Consider the following 17399-nt stretch of genomic DNA (forward strand, 5'->3'; position numbering starts at 1 on the left):
TTGCGTGTGACAGATAGTAATGATACTTCTCAGATCTGTGTTCTGACAGTCTAAGAAACCTTGGAGCTGGAGACAGGCGGGGAGGGAAATAAATCTTACTTAGGTGCTGCCAACACTGTGAATTTTATTAAGGGGCACTGACTTCTTCAGGAAAAGCCACTGCACTGGCAGCCGAGCCTGTGTCTGGGTGTGAATCTTTAATGCTGCTCTGGTCACCACTTTGCTCAGAACTTTACTGTCAGACACTGCAGGTTTAATTAACATATTAACATGAATGCCTGAGAGTTGTTGTTTCCCTGCTTTCTTGCTGTCACACCCGGCTGGACAATTAACATCCCAGGGAGAAAATGTTTGAAGAATATTCACTGTATATGAGGCAGCTTTGTCTGGGGGTAAACTTGCAGGTACCCACTTGCAAATCCTTGGGACTTCCAGATGTGCTGATAGTTAGAGACTTTTCTTTGAAGATACTGACCTTGACCTGTATGTCCATGGAAACAAAGTATATTTCCTTATGTAGATCACCATTATCCAAGCATTAAAACCTGAGCTTATTCATGCGTATTCATGATAAAGGGACCTCCCTGTAAAGCATCAATACCTTGATTATCTGCTATTTTCTGGATGCCTGTGGATGTAGAAACATGGAGTTTGTGGCCTTTGAGGCCTTCTCTGCCTCTTTAAAAAGTTGGAGAATATTTTCAGACATTTAAAAATGATTTTTTATGTAGGTAAGAATTCCACTTTTCACTGTTAGGACACTACTGAAAGGCTACTGAGACAGTTGAATACTAATATGTTACTATAGTTGGAAAGTATGTATTGTTAGACCACATATCTTTGGAAAGCATGGCCAGAGGGTACCTTGGTGTGTAGGGGAAGGCTGACAGAGGGATGCCTTTGGAAGCGAGCATTGGAGGAAGATAAGCACCGAAGTAGGAAAGCCCTGAGACAAACTTTGGCAGAATAGTAGTGTTGGTGAAAGCATCGCAGGCACAATGTGGCCAGATGTGCTGGGAAGGTGAGAAGGCCCACCTGCTAAGACCAAAGGAAAAGGGCAGCTTCCCAACATGGAACTGTGTGGGATGCCGCAGAGCTGCATAAGACAGACTTGGTTTATTGGATTCCTGTGTATGCCTGCTGCTTGTGGGCCCTCCAAATGCTCACAAATAACAAAGTAGTCATTTGCCAACACATACCAATATCAGGAGACATAGCTGACTGTTCTATAGGCTGAGTCAAGGCTAAGAGGGTGAATTCTAAAAGAAAAACACAGTAAATAAACATGGATGGCAGCAGCCAACAATTCTTCACAGAGATGAGTTCTATTTGGAAATGTGGGTGGCAGTGCCTGCTGTCCTGTATGGGCCTTCAGAGCTTATATGTTATTATGAAGAATCTGTGTGAGTCCAGCTTTCAAGGACAGAACTATTATTTTATGTCACCTTAGTTCTTCTACATTTGCATACTGAAATACAGTCATTGATGTATATAACATATAGACCACAATGGCATGAATTATGTTCACTTTAAGTTGAGAGGGAGAGAGAGAGACTGGGGTCTTGCTATTGTTCTACTCTGTATCAAAATGAAAGATGTTTAGAGCATGATTGGAATAAGAATGGGTGCATTCACAGGCTCTTTGGGTTCTGCATATAGAAAGAGTAAGTTGTCCTGCTCTTTCTTAATTCCGTGAGGAAAGCTGTCTTTCCATCTTGCTTTGGTCTTCTGAAAATTTATCTAGCATGGCGTTATGGCTCAGTGTGAAAAATATTTCCCATCTAAGCATGAAGATTTTAGTTCAAATATGTAGATCCCACACAAAATCTGGCATAGTAGCATACATTTGTAATCGTAGCTTCCCAAGGGAGAGCTGAAGAGCTAAATGAGGAATCCACAGAAGCTTCCAGCACAGACAGATAGCCTGGCATGCAAAGTGTGAACAAGAGACCACATTTTAAACAAGAAGCACAGTGGCACATGCATGTATACAATCAATCACACACACAAACGTTTGCACAATCATACACAGAAGAGTGTGTGTGAGTGTGTGTGTGTGTGCGTGTGTGTGTGGCATGAAGTGTTTTTAAGAACCCTGTTTTCTGCCTTTGCATGGCCAAAAACATTGGTCACCACCATTTAATAAAGTAACTGACTTAATCAATTTATTAAGAAAAAAAATACTTGACTTGTAGATTTCAGCCAGCAGTGAATCAGCACATTATGGGAAGCTGAGCAACACTGCTAACTTATGGAATGACAGCACAAAAGAGAAAGAAGAAGGCACTGTGGTGTCACAGTAACATTTGGGATATTCCAGCAATGACTAATGGTCTTCCTACAATGCTCCCATATTCAAAGGTTCCATTACCTCCCACTGGTATCCCTGAGGGAACCTTCCTTTTACACATGAGACTGTTAGCGACACTTATGATCCCAACTTTGGCAATGAATGGTAAAAGTTATAAAACAAGACTTTGGAACAAAATGCTATAATCTCCTTTTTGGGGGGAATCAAATACTATATAAGGAGTCAATGAGTGACTTGATTTAACAGCCAGGCACCTCAAACTTTCTGAATATAGATGCGTTTTGGGCAAGTTAACAGTGTCATGACATGTTCTTCCAAGGACTAGTAAATGCTCAATTGAAGTAAGTTGTTCTTTGGGCATGCTTGGTGCATCAACAGCTTTGGCGGGTCACCTGGTGAGTCATTTGACCTTTTTTGGTTTTACAGTTGTGTGACTGGAAAGAGAAGAGGAGGTAAAATGACTCACCATCTACTCAGTGTGGGAGATGGCAAATGCAGAGATAAGATGCTGAGGATCAGGTGGATTATACACAAGGCACAGGCCAGAAAAGAGATGTCCCACATGATGTTTTCCTAACCAGTATTTGACCACTCTAAATGCCAGGTACCTAGAGAAGAAAGATTCTTCAAACTTCCATAAGAAGTATATACAGGGTACTGGGATGACATGGAGATTATCAGAGCAGGAATGAGAAGTAGAAATGAGGTGCAAGTCATAAGAGAGAGAAATGAAAGATGTTTGTTGGGATGGAGTATATGGAGAGTCAATCTATATCTCATGAGCACTGATTCACAGCCCAATTGCCCTTGGATAGTTCAGCAGTTGAAGTTACCACCTATGTAGCCATCTATAAAGTGGTCACAACTTTATGTATCACAGGGATGAAGTGGCAAGTGGTAAATGCAATAATATATGGAAAAAATGGATTATAGTAAGAACTTTTTTGTTTGCGGTCTAGGGTTTGATAAGCTGAGTTTCTTTTGATTGTTCGTACAAAGACTAGAAGAACTTGTAGGAGTAGCCAACAAATGTCTGTGTTGACTTAAGGCACACTTGGCACAAAGGAATTCATACCTGATACTGCTATGGTAACAAGAACCAGAAACAAGATAGCCCAGAGGCCTAGGGTAAACCCAAACACTCCTGGTCTAAAAAAAAGAATCAATACAATGATCTCCTAATGATATTCTGGTATACTCATTTAGATCCATGCCTTATCTAGTCATCATCAGAGAAACTTCCTCCTGCACCGGATGGGAACAGATGCGGAGACTGACAGTCAATTATGCAGGGAGCGAGAGAGGGGGGGGGGAAGGAAGGGGGGAGAGAAAGAGAGACAGAGAAGACAACATCAAATCACTCCTCTCAGAGCTCAGGGAACCCCACTGAAAAGGAAAGAGGAAGTAGAAAGAATATAAGAGCCAGAGGGGATGAAGGACAGCAGGAGGAAAATACCCTCCAAACCATCTGAGCAAGGCACATACGAGCTCAGAGCCTGAAGTAGAAAGTTCAGGGCCTATATGGATCTGCAACAAATCATCTACATATGTATGACAGATTTCCATTTAATATTTTTATGGGTCTATGATCATTGTGCTTGCTCTTGGGACTCTTTTCCTCCTATTGGGCTACCATGTCCAACTTAGGATCATTTTTGCTTTACCTTATTAAATTTTACTTTGTTAAGTTTGCTTGATACCTCTTAGAAGTTAGCTATTTTCTAATTAGAGATAGAAAAAGAGTAGATCTGGTGGGGAGAGAAGGTGGGGAGACACTAGGAGGAGTAGAGGGAGGGGAAACTATAATCAGGATATATTGCATGAGAAAATAATCAATTTTTAATAAAGAGAAAAACAAAAACAATCAAACAAAAAGCAAAGACTAGTATTAGTTCATTGCCTCTGGGATTGAATATGTTCTCCTTGACTTGAAATTCATTTTCCCATTATTGGCTCATATAGAGATAGACCGTGTTTATTTATATGTTGGTCTTACCTATCTTACAGCTTTGACTCCCTGCTCACTCCTTTGTAATTAATGTGGATTTTGTGAATTTGAGTCCTGTTATTTCTTTAGAGCCCACTTGCTTTTCAAAACCTCTAGAATTACCTTCCTTCTGTATTCCTTCATCTTTGGTTGTTTCAAGAATCTCACAGTTTCCATAAGGATAAGTGGGATCTTCAGAAACTAAGTGCTGATTTTACTAGATAATACACTACCCATTATATGTGCTAATGCTATCAAGAAGGGAGTGTGGGGTGTGGGGGAGCAGAAGACATTGCTATCAGGCAGAGCACTCTATGAATTCCAGTTCTCTTTACTATTTACTAGACATATGATTCACAGTGTATCATATGATCCCTTCGGCCCACTCCCCTCAAGTATTAAAATGAGAGGTTGATGCCTACTTGAAGAACTGACATGAAAAACAGAGGTAATACCCTTACCTGGAAATGCCAGGTATTGGTACTAGCAAGTTGAGAACAAAACAAGGACCCACAATGCTGATCTATTTCTTCTCTCTCCAGTTGTACAGCTCTGCTGAATTTGGCAGAAGATGGCAGCTTATCCAGGAATCAGTGGTTCCAAATAGGTTCTACTGGTAAGTTTGACTCCATTTTCCAGCATACTAAGACATCATCACTTTCCCTGAGCAAAGGATGGGACCCTGGGATAATAAACACCTCCAGATACTCTTAAAATTTGTGTCACCAGTCCTCGTGGTGGTGGCATGTGCCTTTAATCCCAGCACCCAGGAGGCAGAGTCAGGCAGATCTCTCTGAGCTCGAGGCCAGCTTGATGTACAGAACTACTTCCAGGACAACTAGGGCTGTTACACAGAGAAACCCTGTCTCTAAAAACAAACAAGAAAGTTATGTCACCATTTTCTTTATCCAAAAACCCTAATGGATCATTAACATTAGTGAAAGGGAGGGGCTTTGTAAGTATTTCTTTGGTGTTTAGTGGTTTTTAACATTCCAAATATTATGACCTTTTAATATAGTTCCTTATGTTTTGGTGAACCCCAACCGTATTTTTTGTTGCTACATCGTAACTTCCATTTTGCTACTGTTGTAAATAGTAATGTAAATATTTTTGGTGATAAAGGTTTGCCAGAGATTGAGGCCCACAGATTGAGTGAGAACCACCAACTTAGATGGCCCTTTGAGACATTCTTTAAGTCTCTGTAATTGCTACTGATCAAAATATCTTATGCATATATATTACATTCAAATGGAGGTTTCTATTATAAATAAGTAGATACTATTTGATGATGATGTCCCCCTTCCTTATTTAGGGTCTTCTAGGCATTCTTTTTATCTTATGAGACACAACCAGCAGCCCTGTTTTCTCACTTAGTATTCTAGCTTTGATCTGTGGATGGTCAAACACATGAGGCACAGGACTATATTCTTCTCAGCTTATGTTTCTATGTGTCATCCTGAAGACTGGAAAGATCAAGGCAAAGATCCCATCAGATTCACTATCTGGTTTGGATGCTCCTCCTGGCCTGTACATGGCTGTAGCTTCATGTAATTGAAAGAAGGATGGCCAGGGGCTCTTTTCTAATTGTCACAAGGACACGAATTCAGCCTTGGTTACCTCACCCTCATGACATCATCTAAACTGAGTTATCTTCCAAAGACCCAACTCCAAATGCTATCACAACTATAAATACAGAAATAGATGATATAGGCATTTACTTTGGCCTGACCATTAATTGTACACACCCCCTATGCCTTGTTTTCAATAGTGTGCTGAAATTATGTGTATACCCTAATATTTTAATTGCTATAAATAAATTTATACTAAGAACTCACATACAGATAAATAATAATATCTATTGAACATAAACAACAAACTACGTGTTATAAAGTGTTATGCACATGAAAAAAGAAATAATAGAGTGGGAGGAGAAGGATGGAGACAATATGGAAAAGAAATGAAGCCAAGAAAATCATATTCTTTTCTTAACCATGCTCCTAATTCTGTTGGAGGTGGCCTCGTCCATGGCAATAGATAGCTTAATTTGAAAATCAAGCAAGTGACAACAGTTAATTTTAGCTTTGTGTTCCCAATCTATGTTGCTAAGAAAAGAACAAGGTTTGGAACATTCTGGTGTAATTTTGATATCTGATTTACTGAGCATTACCATCTGTATCCTAACTTCTGCCATGAGGTGTAAGAGCAAACCCTAGATCATCCTGAGCTGCAGATGGAGCAGCTGGTCACTTGTCTCCAGGCTTTTGCCTTATAAATAGCATTAAAGGAACTAACTCACAACAGAGTCTATGTAGTCTTCAACCAGAGGCAACCAGGACAGTGGCATTGAGCTCTGCCACAAGGGCTATAAAAAGTATCTTTCTTTATTACCCTGAAGTCACTTCTGAAATCATGTAGCATTTCATGAGCCTGTGGAATGACATAATGGAGGGACACCTAGCTGGTCATGAGCCTGTGGAATGGCATGATGAAGGGATACCTGGCTGGTCATGAACCTCTGGAATGAATGATGGAGGGATACCCAGCCCGTCATGAGCCTTTGGAGTGACACAATGGAGGGATACCCAGCCGGTAATGATCCTCTGGAATAAGGAGATTGATGGCCACTCAGTTGGTTCATTCCAGCTGCCCATGGCCTTTCTGCCTCCTTCACTTCTACATTTATTTCAAAGAGAGCACACGTTTACCTCTTGCCTTTTCTTTGCTAACAATCCTTTGTTCATTTAGTTAGACAAGGTCTCATGAGAGTCAAGGTGACCTCAAAATCCTTATATAGCTGTGGCTGGCCTTGAATTCATGATCCTCCTGCTACCACATCCAGCATCTGCCCTTCATATTTCTAAATACTTCCCTAATGTTCTTGTGGTTTTTTAAAGCCAGAGAGTTATGATGTTAGAGAAAAATCCCTTTTTAAAAAATTTCATGTATATATACTACATTTACAACATTACCCCTCTCTTCCTTTTAACCCCTCCTATGATCCCTCCATTCCCTCTTAAATTCATGGCCTCATGGCCTTTTAATTTAATTATTATTTATTACCTACTGTATAAGTAAATATATAACCACAACCTGCTGAGTTCATTAATTCCACTTTGTAGTGGAGTAGAATGACACTTCCCCAGAATTGAGCTGACTACTTCACTACCCAATACCAAGGGTCAGTCCTAAAGTATTTTTTACAAAGCTAATACAGGAGCTCAGGATTTTGACCCTATAAGTAGAGTGCCTGCTTAGCATGAACAAAACCACAAGATCAATACTAAGCACTACATATACTAGGTGTGGTGATGTATGTCTATAATTTCAGTACTAGGGAAGCCGATCACAGATTAAGACTGTGTCCAGAAAGAGGAGGGCAGAGACAGGTAGATTTCTGTAGTTTGAGACCAGTCTGGTCTACAAGAGCTAGTTACAGGACAGCCTCCAAAGCCACTGTCTAGTAAAACCAAAGAAAGAAAGAAAGAAAGAAAGAAAGAAAGAAAGAAAGAAAGAAAGAAAGGAAGGAAGGAAGGAAGGAAGGAAGGAAGGAAGGAAGGAAGGAAGGAAGGAAGGAAGGAAGAAAGAGGAGGGAGTCCTGGAAAAATTTTAGGCAAGTGGTATAGAAATATCTATTTGGCAAAAGTTAAGTGTTTGTAGGTGTGTGGGTTAGTATCAGGGTTTTCAGTTTGATTCCATTGGTCTACCTGTCTATTTTTGTGCCAATATCAAGCTGTTTTCAGGACTATAGCTCTATGGTAGAGCTTGAAGTCAGGGATGGTGATGCCTCCGGAAGTTCCTTTATTGTACAGGATTGGAAAAAAGACGACATCATCAACAAATGGTGCTGGCATAACTGGATGCAGGCATGTAGAAGACTGCAGATAGATCCCTGTCTATTGCCACGCACAAAACTTAAGTCCAAGCGGATCAAAGACCTCAACATAAATCCATCCACACTGAAATTCTTAGAGGAGAAAGTGGGAGGTACCCTTGAAAAAATTGGTACAAGAGACTGCTTCTTGAACATAACACCGGTAGCACAGACAGAGATTGATTAATAAATGGGACCTCCCGAAACTGAGAAGCTTCTGTAAGGCAAAGGACACAAACAATAAGACAAAAAGGCAGCCACAGAATGGGAAAAGATATTCACTAACCCCACATCTGACAGAGGTCTCCAAAATTTTCAAATAACTCAAGAAGCAAGTCTCCAAAACACCAAAGGATCCAATTAAAAAGTGGGGCACAGAACTAAATAGCGAATTCTCAATAGAGGAGTTAAAAATGGCTGAGAGATACTTGAGAAAGTGCTCAACATCTTTAGCCATAAGGGAAATGAAAATCAAAACAACTCTGAGATACCATCTTACTCCTGTCAGAATGGCTAAAATAAAACACACGAATGACAATTTATGCTGGAGAGGATGTGGAGAGAGGGGAACACTCCTCCACTGCTGGTGGGAATGACAACTCATACAGCCACTTTGGAAATCAAAATGGAGATCCCTCAGAAAAATGGGAATCAGCAATTCTGCTCTTAGGCATATACCCAAAAGATTCACATTCATACACCAAGGACATCTGTTCAACTGTTTTCATAGCAGCATTATTTGTAATAGTCAGAACCTGGAAGCAACCTTGATGCCCCTCAACTGAAGACAGAGAAAATGTGGTACATTTACACAATGGAGTACTACTCAACGGAAAAAATATTGAATCTTGAAATTTTCTGGCAAATGGATGGCACTAGAAGAAACCATCATGAGTGAGGTAACCCAGTCACAAAAAGACAACCATGGTATGTACTCACTCACATATGAATTTTATGCCTGAAACAGAGGAGTACCAGCCTACAGTCTCCAGCTAGAGAGTCTGGGAAACAGGGAGGACCCTAAGAAAGGTATGCATGGTAACCCAGAGAAGGGGAACAGGACAGAATCTTCTGAGGGGATTGGGAGCACAGGAGGGGGTGAGGAAGCTGAGATAAAGGGGGGTGAAGAGGAGGAGAGAGGAAGACATGGAGGAGCAGGGGAAAGAATAGAGGAGAGAAGAATGAAAGATACCATAATAGAAGAAGCCACTATAGGTTTGAAGAGAGCTGTGGTACTCGTGAGATGTCCAGAGGCCTACAAGGATGACACCAGCTGGCAATCTAACCAATAGTGGAGAGGCTACCTTAAATTCTCTTCCCTGATAACGTGATTGACAAATTCCTTGTATGCCATCCTAGACAATTTGAAGTCAGAGAGGCCAGCAAGGGACTGATCCAGACCCCCTGAACATGGTTGTCAGTTAAGAGGCCTCAGCAGTGGCTGAAGGAAGTAGAGGCAGACACCCACAGCTAAACACTGAACTCCTGGAACTCAATTGCAGAGAGTGAGGAGTGATGAGCAAAGGGGTTATGACTTGGTGGGGGAAACCCACAGAAACAGCTGACCTGAACAAGGGGGAGCTCATAGACCCCAGACAGATAGCTGAGAGGCCAGCAAGGGACTGATCCAGACACCCTGAACATGGGTATCAGTGAGAAGGCCTCGGCGTCCTTTGGGGCACCAGGCAATAAATATATCGGCATTTAGCCCTGTCATCCAGATGGACTTTGGGAGCCCATTCCACATGGAGGGATGCGGTCTCTGCCTGGACACATTGGGGAGGGCCTAGTCCGTGCCCCAGATTATATGACAGACTTTTGAGATACCCCCATGAAGGGCCTCACACTCCTTGGAGAGTGGAGTGGGGACTGGAGGAGGGGTTGGGGGAGAGTTGAAGGGGGTGGAAGAGGAGGGGAGGAGAGGGAGCTGGGTTTGACATGTGAAGCAAACTTGTTTCTAATTTAAATTAAGTTTAAAAATTAAAAAAGAGAAATATCTATGTGGAGTAAGACCACTTATTTTTCATTTCCTTCTTTCCTTCCTCCCTTTGTTTCGTGTTTCTGTGGTGTGCACCCATGTGTGTGGGCAGGAGTGTACACTAGGACATCAGGTGAGGTATCTACTCTATCGCTCTACCCTATTTTCTTGAGAGAAAAATCTCTCACTGAACCTGGAGCTAGGCTGGCAGTCAACAAGCCCCAGAAACTCTTCTGTCTCTGCCCCGACACACACAGAGTACTGAGGCTACAGGCACTCATGCCTTTTTACATGGCTTCTGAGAATTCGAATTCGGGGCTTCATGCTTGACTACCATGCACTCCTGTATCCTGTATCCCTAGGCCCAGACGCAGCATTGATTTCCGTATCATGACGAGCCACTTCTGTCTGACCGACTGCATTGAAGCTTGTTCATGCTTCTCCGGTTGCTGGCCTTGCTGGGGATACCCTTTGAAAAACCAAGCTGACCTTTCCCAGGTCTTGGATTCCAGCTCTGTATCGACTTCAGTCTCCCCCTCTGGTCAACATGTTTAAAGATTTGTTTGTTTTTTGTTTTGTGTATAGGTGTTTTGCCCACATTTGTGTATGTGCATCAGGTGCATGCAATGTATGTAGAGGCCAGTAGAGGGCATCAGATGACTTGGAATTACAGGTGTGGGTGCTGGGAATTCAACTGTGTCTTCCGGGAGAGCAATTCTTATCTGATGAGTCACCTCTCCAACCATTTATTAACAATTTTACTCATTTTGTCCCATTTTTCATGAGTCACTGTCATCTCTATTTATTCATACAAAACTTTAGTCTTTTTAAAAAAAATAGAAGAATCATCCATCTCCCACTACTTTCTGTCCTTTTTTGTTTGTTGTTGTTGTTGTCATTTTTTTTGTATGTATGGGTGTGTGTTTTATGTATATAGAAAGGACTCAGATAAATGGAAAAGCTATGAAAAACCAATCTTTCCCTAAATAAGACTTATCATGAGCTGCAAGTATACACACATGGACTAGAGTACTAGAGCATATGTAGCAGAATTCAGGAGACCTGACAGGAGGGTTTTTTGTTTTGTTTTCTTTTAGTTTGTTCCTTAGCAACAGAAATAAGGAAAAGCTTTGTTTAAAAGGATAGACAAAGAAGGATATAGAGGTGCAGGTATGTCTTAATAACTATTGCTTGATGTACAACATTTGCCACCATATGAGATCTTAATTTCATATGGCAATATTGTAAAAGAGACAGACTCCCATTCCTACATTGCTTATGTTAATCTGTCCTCTCTTATTAATCCTTTGAAGAAGAGTTCTATTTTTAAAGTAAATTTCGAAAGCTCTGCCCACCAAATGCCATGAAAGCATTGCATACTCATACTACTGTTTGTGAATTCTATCTTGACTGTCCATTAAGTAAAACAAACAGAACCATATTGTTTTTTCATTGTGAGCATGGGGACCCTTCTTTCCTAATCAATGATTAGCAATGTGAAAGTTCTATTTAAAATTAAAGCTGTTAAATTCTCATAACAATCATCTGGGTGAAGCTCCTTATTATTGTCACTAACAGCTGAGAAGTCTATGACACACAATGCTTAACTGTTTGGACCAAGGTCACATAGTGGGTAAGTAACAAGGCCATAATTTAAGTGATGTGAATCACCAGAGTCCAATTCTACTCAATCTATTAATGCTATTGCCTCTACTGCTCACTCTGGGGCTGGAAGTGCAATGCCCTAGACAGATAAGTAATGATAACTCACAGGTCACCTGGCCACAGTGTTTGTCTTCTACCTCTCCAAATATATGTGGCATTTGGCCTTGATGAGTCTCAGCCTGCTTAGTTTTTCCAGAGAGGACATGAGACCCTGTGAGATGCACCACAACTGCTTGTAAAATCTCTTCATCTCTGGCGACATGGTATATGTTTTCTGTTACTGAGCCACTTCCTGAGTCCAGCAAGACATCTGTCAATCAAAGAAATGTGTGTTATTACATTCAATCCTGGAAGCAAGTTGCTTCAAATTACATAGAAACTATTGAGGAGTTTTCAGGCAGCTTTAATTAAAAGAAATGTCCTTTAATCATTGCTTCTCCAGCCTAGTAGGAGAGTGTGACTAGTTCTCAGGTGCTTTTCTCCAGTGTGAAATTGAATCATTAAATGACCATGGGTAATAACATAGCACTTTGCACGGGGGTGGGGAGCTTGAAGTTGAAATCATAGGTTTTCCCCATAATAAAGCTCTCTTAAGAATTATCTGTGAGAAGCAACAGACACACTACTCCTGGAAGCAATCAATGACAATTGCAAATAATTATGGGATGTAACATCTTATTCTTGCCTTATCTAGCAATTGCTAGTAATACCACCATAATAACTATAAATAGAAACTTTCATCGCAGGATTTTATACTGCTTCCAGAAGTGACTTAAGACCTCATATAAAGCATGTCTAAACACAGTGTTTCCATTAATGGGTTAATGGATTATTCCTTCTTCTTATATAACTGAGGACAGTCATTAGCATGTCTTCTCCTGTGTGAGGAATCCATGTCATTGTGTGGATAGTTGATGGTTAAGAGCCTTAGGGACACCAAGGTTTAAGTTTAACCTTTAACATCTACTAAGAAAGGGATTATGGGGAGTTAAGTCATTCTGTATCCCTGAGAATTTTGTCCAGAGCCCACAAACTAGCAGTAAGAGCTTCATTGATAATGGGTGACTTTATATCTGTTGCTTCCATTTTGCCAGTGTTGACTTCAGTCTTGGATTGGTCTTCTCTGCTTTGGGGTATGAAATGGGCACTTTCATCTTTAGGCTTGCAGCTTAACAGTTTAGAAGTTCCATCAACTGGCCTGCATGTTCCCTGTTTTCAAACATCAATGAGAATGGCCTGACTATGGTTATAGATATAAAAAGTGAAATATCATGTTATACATGTAAGTAATTTATTTGCCCTGGGAACTGAACTGGGATTTGGTCAAATGATGTGATTCATAGGCAGAGATAGATGTGACTCTTGAAGAGGAAAAGACAACCTTTTTCAAGATTCTGTAATTCAAGAAGGAAAGATTGATTCTCTTTAGGGACAAAATATAGATGTAAGACCTGAGTGTCACTCAATGCCACAAACAGGTTTCTATTTAAGTACCTGTAGTGGTATAGACACATAATAAACCAAGGTCTTTGATTTTCATGAAGCCACTGTGAGCTAGTAGCTGATGCTCCATTTTAACAAACAAGAAAAGCTGTATAACTTACCCTCCAGAACAATCATGGTATGCAAGAGCCTTGAAACTTAAATTTATCTGGATTTATGACTCTTTCTTCTTGTACTAAAGATTAACCTCTCAGTAAAGGCATATTTCCATTCTTCAGACGCTAATCAAATAAGGCTGAAAAGTTGTTAAATTTGTAAAATTGTATCTTTTTCATTTCAGTCTAGCAATTTAGTAAGAGCTGAGTTCATGCATTAAACATTGAAAAACAGCGTGGACTTAGAGCCATAGTGCCCTAATGCCATGAAAATGTATTTCTGTCAGCAGCCTCTTTATTTATAAGAGGTTGAAAAATGTCGTTTGTTGGGATCTGAGTAAAGTTTGGGATTAAAAACTATGGAGAATAATTCTCATTACAAAAGATAGAATGGGTTAAAAAAAGACAAAAAGTTCTTAAGAAAATTCCACTTAGCTGAAAATTTGTTTAAGCTTAATTTATTATATTTGTTTATGTACATGGACTGGCTGTAACACAGTCAGCTGAATAGTGATTATCAATTTTCTATGATTAATTAACATGAAAAATAGGAGCTATTGAAAATTACTCTATGAACCAGTGAGATAGCTCAGTGGGTAAACACTTACTATTCAAACCTGACAATTTGAGTCTAGTCCCCAGAACCCACAGCAGAAGAAGAGAAACTGTATATAGCATCTACTAAATTATGTAAAGAGTCCCATTGTTTTCCATAGTTCACTGCAATAAGTATGGTTAATATCTTGTGCCAGGCTTAGACAATAAGCAACAAATCCTACTCGTTGTGTGTTGACTGTGTTTCAGGTTTATTGTTTGCATTAATTGTTTAAACTAATCAAGATATTCAAGATATAAGGGGAGAAGATAATGGAAATGGTTTCATAAAGGATGCTCTGTAAACAGATATATTTTCATACTCATTTCAGATGAGTTATTAATAGAAAGATAAAGAGATAAGCAAAGTCTGATAGATGTTTACTTTACCTTATGATACACATTAGTTAGCAATGGTGATAAAATTTAAAACTAGATATGCCAGACTAAGGACATGTTCATTGTACCCCATGCTTCAACCCTATCTCTAGTATACCTTCATGACCTCTATGATGTTATGGACTAGAAAAGCTTTTAATCTTAGACTTCTTACAGCCTGTGTTCTATATGCATGGACTCTACCCAGGATTCTCTTGTCTAACCTTAGCTGCCAAGTGTATGCAAATGCTATGTGCAAAGAACCTTGCATAGTTGGATGAGGATATTCACACTTATGCTTAGATCACTGTCTGCCTTTTCATGGTGCTCTATTTAGTTCTCCAAAATTAATTGTGATTTCTGTCCTACAAAAAAAATGTAATACACCCTAGCATGGACTGCAGTTGAGGTCCTTTTGGGTCACTGGTCAGAGTAGCACAAGTTTACAGTCAACACGTCCAAGTTCAATCTCAGACTCAATATTCACTATCTGTGGAAACCAAGGAAGTTTGCCCAAATGTCAGTTTTCTCCTACAAAATCTTATTTTGTAGACTAAAATGACATAGTATTGTTATCAGCAAGTAAATTAGAAATTAGTATCATCTACAAATATGTCTGTTTAATAATTTCCCTCTTTCCAGTTCCTGCTAAAAGATAAGCTGATTAACAGCCGAGACTCTGGCTTTCACAAGTTTCTGTCCACCTTGTATACTACTCTAGCTACAGCAGAATGTACGTGCACATGTGTATATGCAAGTCTGCATACTGCATGTACACAGGTAATGATACCCCCTCACACCTTCTTGTTATTGTGTCTTGAGAAGTTAGAACAATCAGGGACCATCTTCTTTAGACTTCAGACTTTCTCACCTCTCCCTCCTACCTCATCACTGTTGACTTCTTCCCTGTGTGTGAGACTTATCCTATTACCTTAACCCTGGGCAGTGAGATGAAAAACCCATAGCAGTGGCAGGAAGGTGTTCTGAGACTCATCCCAGGAGCAGATGCTGGGACATTAACTGCACCTGCACTAAGAGAGCTAGATAAGAGCATTTTCATTATCCATGAGAGGCTTGTGTTTTATCCCTTTTCTAGAAGTTAATGATCTCTACATGAGTGCTGTTTTCCAAGCCTCTTGCACCTCCCCTCACGGCTTGATCTTTTCCTGTGATTAGCAAGTTTCCCTTACAAATTAAAATGAATGTGCCTTTGTGCAGTATGAGCTCATCGCTTCTCCTGCAGCCTTCATTCACTAATGGTCATCGATGATCGCTGTCCCTTTATCTTGATGATTTCCTGTCCCCCTAGGCAGCAGCTTTTCTATCTTTGCAAAACAGAGATTCAATCACGTCTCCAGATTTCCACTAAGAATCCCTCTCATGTCAAAGTGCCACCCGTTGCCATTAATGAGAGGAAAAACGGAAAGGGAATGGTCATAACTCTGGCTTCCTAATTTATAATTATTTTAGAGGAAGTCAACTTAATGATAATGAACACAATTCACTTACAAACTCCAAGGCTCCTAAGGTTACCCTGTGTTTTTTAATATAATTATGGTTATTTATTCAGTCTTTGGTGTTGCTATGTAATAACAATACATTTTCTGGAATCCTACTTACAAAAGCAAGGCATAAAGCTATATGAGATTCCTTTAATTCTAAGTGTTCCTCAGTAAAAGAAACAAAAATATGCTTCACTTCAACCTGACTGAGATTTCCTCTCATATAATGTAAAGCATTTATAAGTATCTAAAAGATGAGCACATTTGCATGTGTCACATCAGCCATTTGCAGATGATGTTTGTTTCTCCTTCAGTCACACTTCTCTTTCTATTTCCTGTGAGAAACTACTAAGGTATAGGTCAACCAGTCTAACCTTGTACTTAAACATCAGACAGCAGTTCCATGCAAAAGATCAAATAAGATCTGTAAATGCACTCAAGGACAGAACACATATAAACACACACACACACACACACACACACACTCACTTTGACTAACAGCCTAGCACGTTGAAATGCTTAGAACACTGAACAATGTCTGGCATGTATCACATATCCTCCATTACCACTGAATCTACAATTAATTAAATAAATATGCACTATTATTTTGTGAATCAGTAAAATAAAAATGTCTTCACTACAACATTATGATCATCATGAGACACGTGCAGATTTAATATATATTAAAATGAAACAAAAACTAAAGATTTGGGGCATGGATGAAATAGCCTTCCAACTGATAGTGGCCATGAGGAATGAAATTGGGGGTGAGGTAGCCCTAGAAATTGATTTTTGCCTATTAAAGATTAGATGAGGCTCTCTTAGTACCTACAGAGTAAGATGAAGAGGGTAGGATAGAGAAGCACTGAACAGTTGGTAATTTGCCAGGAGAGGTCAGGTGCCCATCCCTGGCAGAGTTATGCATAAGAATCTTAGCACTCAAGGAGAATTTAGAGGGCATTCAGTCTGACCTCCTGTGGCTTACAGGGATCTCTTCTACAAAGTGCTAGAGAAATGGATGCCAAGAGCCTTTTAAAATGAGAACAGAACTCTGCTGTCTATCAAGATCTATCTTCCTCTAAGTAGAATAACAAGAGGAAATGGACCTGTCCCAGTGTTGTTTATTGTTGGCCGTGGCACTTAAGACATCAACACCTCTAAGCAAAACAATCCCATAACTTAGAGAAAAGTGTCAAGGCTTCACAGGCATAGCAAGATGTGCCCAGGGGTGTGTACAGAACCTGCATTCATAAGATTTATGGTAAAGAGTTTTACATGAGCACCTACATTTGAGGCAGATAAATCCCAGAAGACATTACTATTACCAATAATTGAATTACAAAGCCATTATCATGTGCCGGGCAGAGCAAGTTTAGGATTCCATGGTGACAGGAAGAAACTCGTTAGAATATTTATGTCTGTGTAGTTTCTGAATTGCCAACCTAAAGAACAAACTGATTAGCTCATGTCCCTCCTCTGAGCAAGTACATTTCTAAGCTATTTTGTATTCATGGA

General features: G+C 40.0%; 1 protein-coding gene across 7 annotated transcripts in view; it reads left to right on the forward strand.

The window, feature by feature from the left end:
- Window positions 1–17399, forward strand: part of Sorcs1 (sortilin related VPS10 domain containing receptor 1) — a 520023-nt gene that overhangs the window by 340300 nt on the left and 162324 nt on the right. For all 7 annotated transcript variants that reach the window (XM_040743123.1, XM_005063476.4, XM_005063473.4 and 4 more), the window contains exon 5: window positions 4841–4914. In XM_040743123.1, coding sequence (XP_040599057.1) covers window positions 4841–4914 — 74 coding nt within the window. The remainder of the gene's footprint in view (window positions 1–4840; window positions 4915–17399) is intronic.

This window comes from Mesocricetus auratus, unplaced genomic scaffold (assembly GCF_017639785.1).
Source record: "Mesocricetus auratus isolate SY011 unplaced genomic scaffold, BCM_Maur_2.0 Super-Scaffold_4256, whole genome shotgun sequence".
NCBI lineage: Eukaryota > Metazoa > Chordata > Mammalia > Rodentia > Cricetidae > Mesocricetus > Mesocricetus auratus.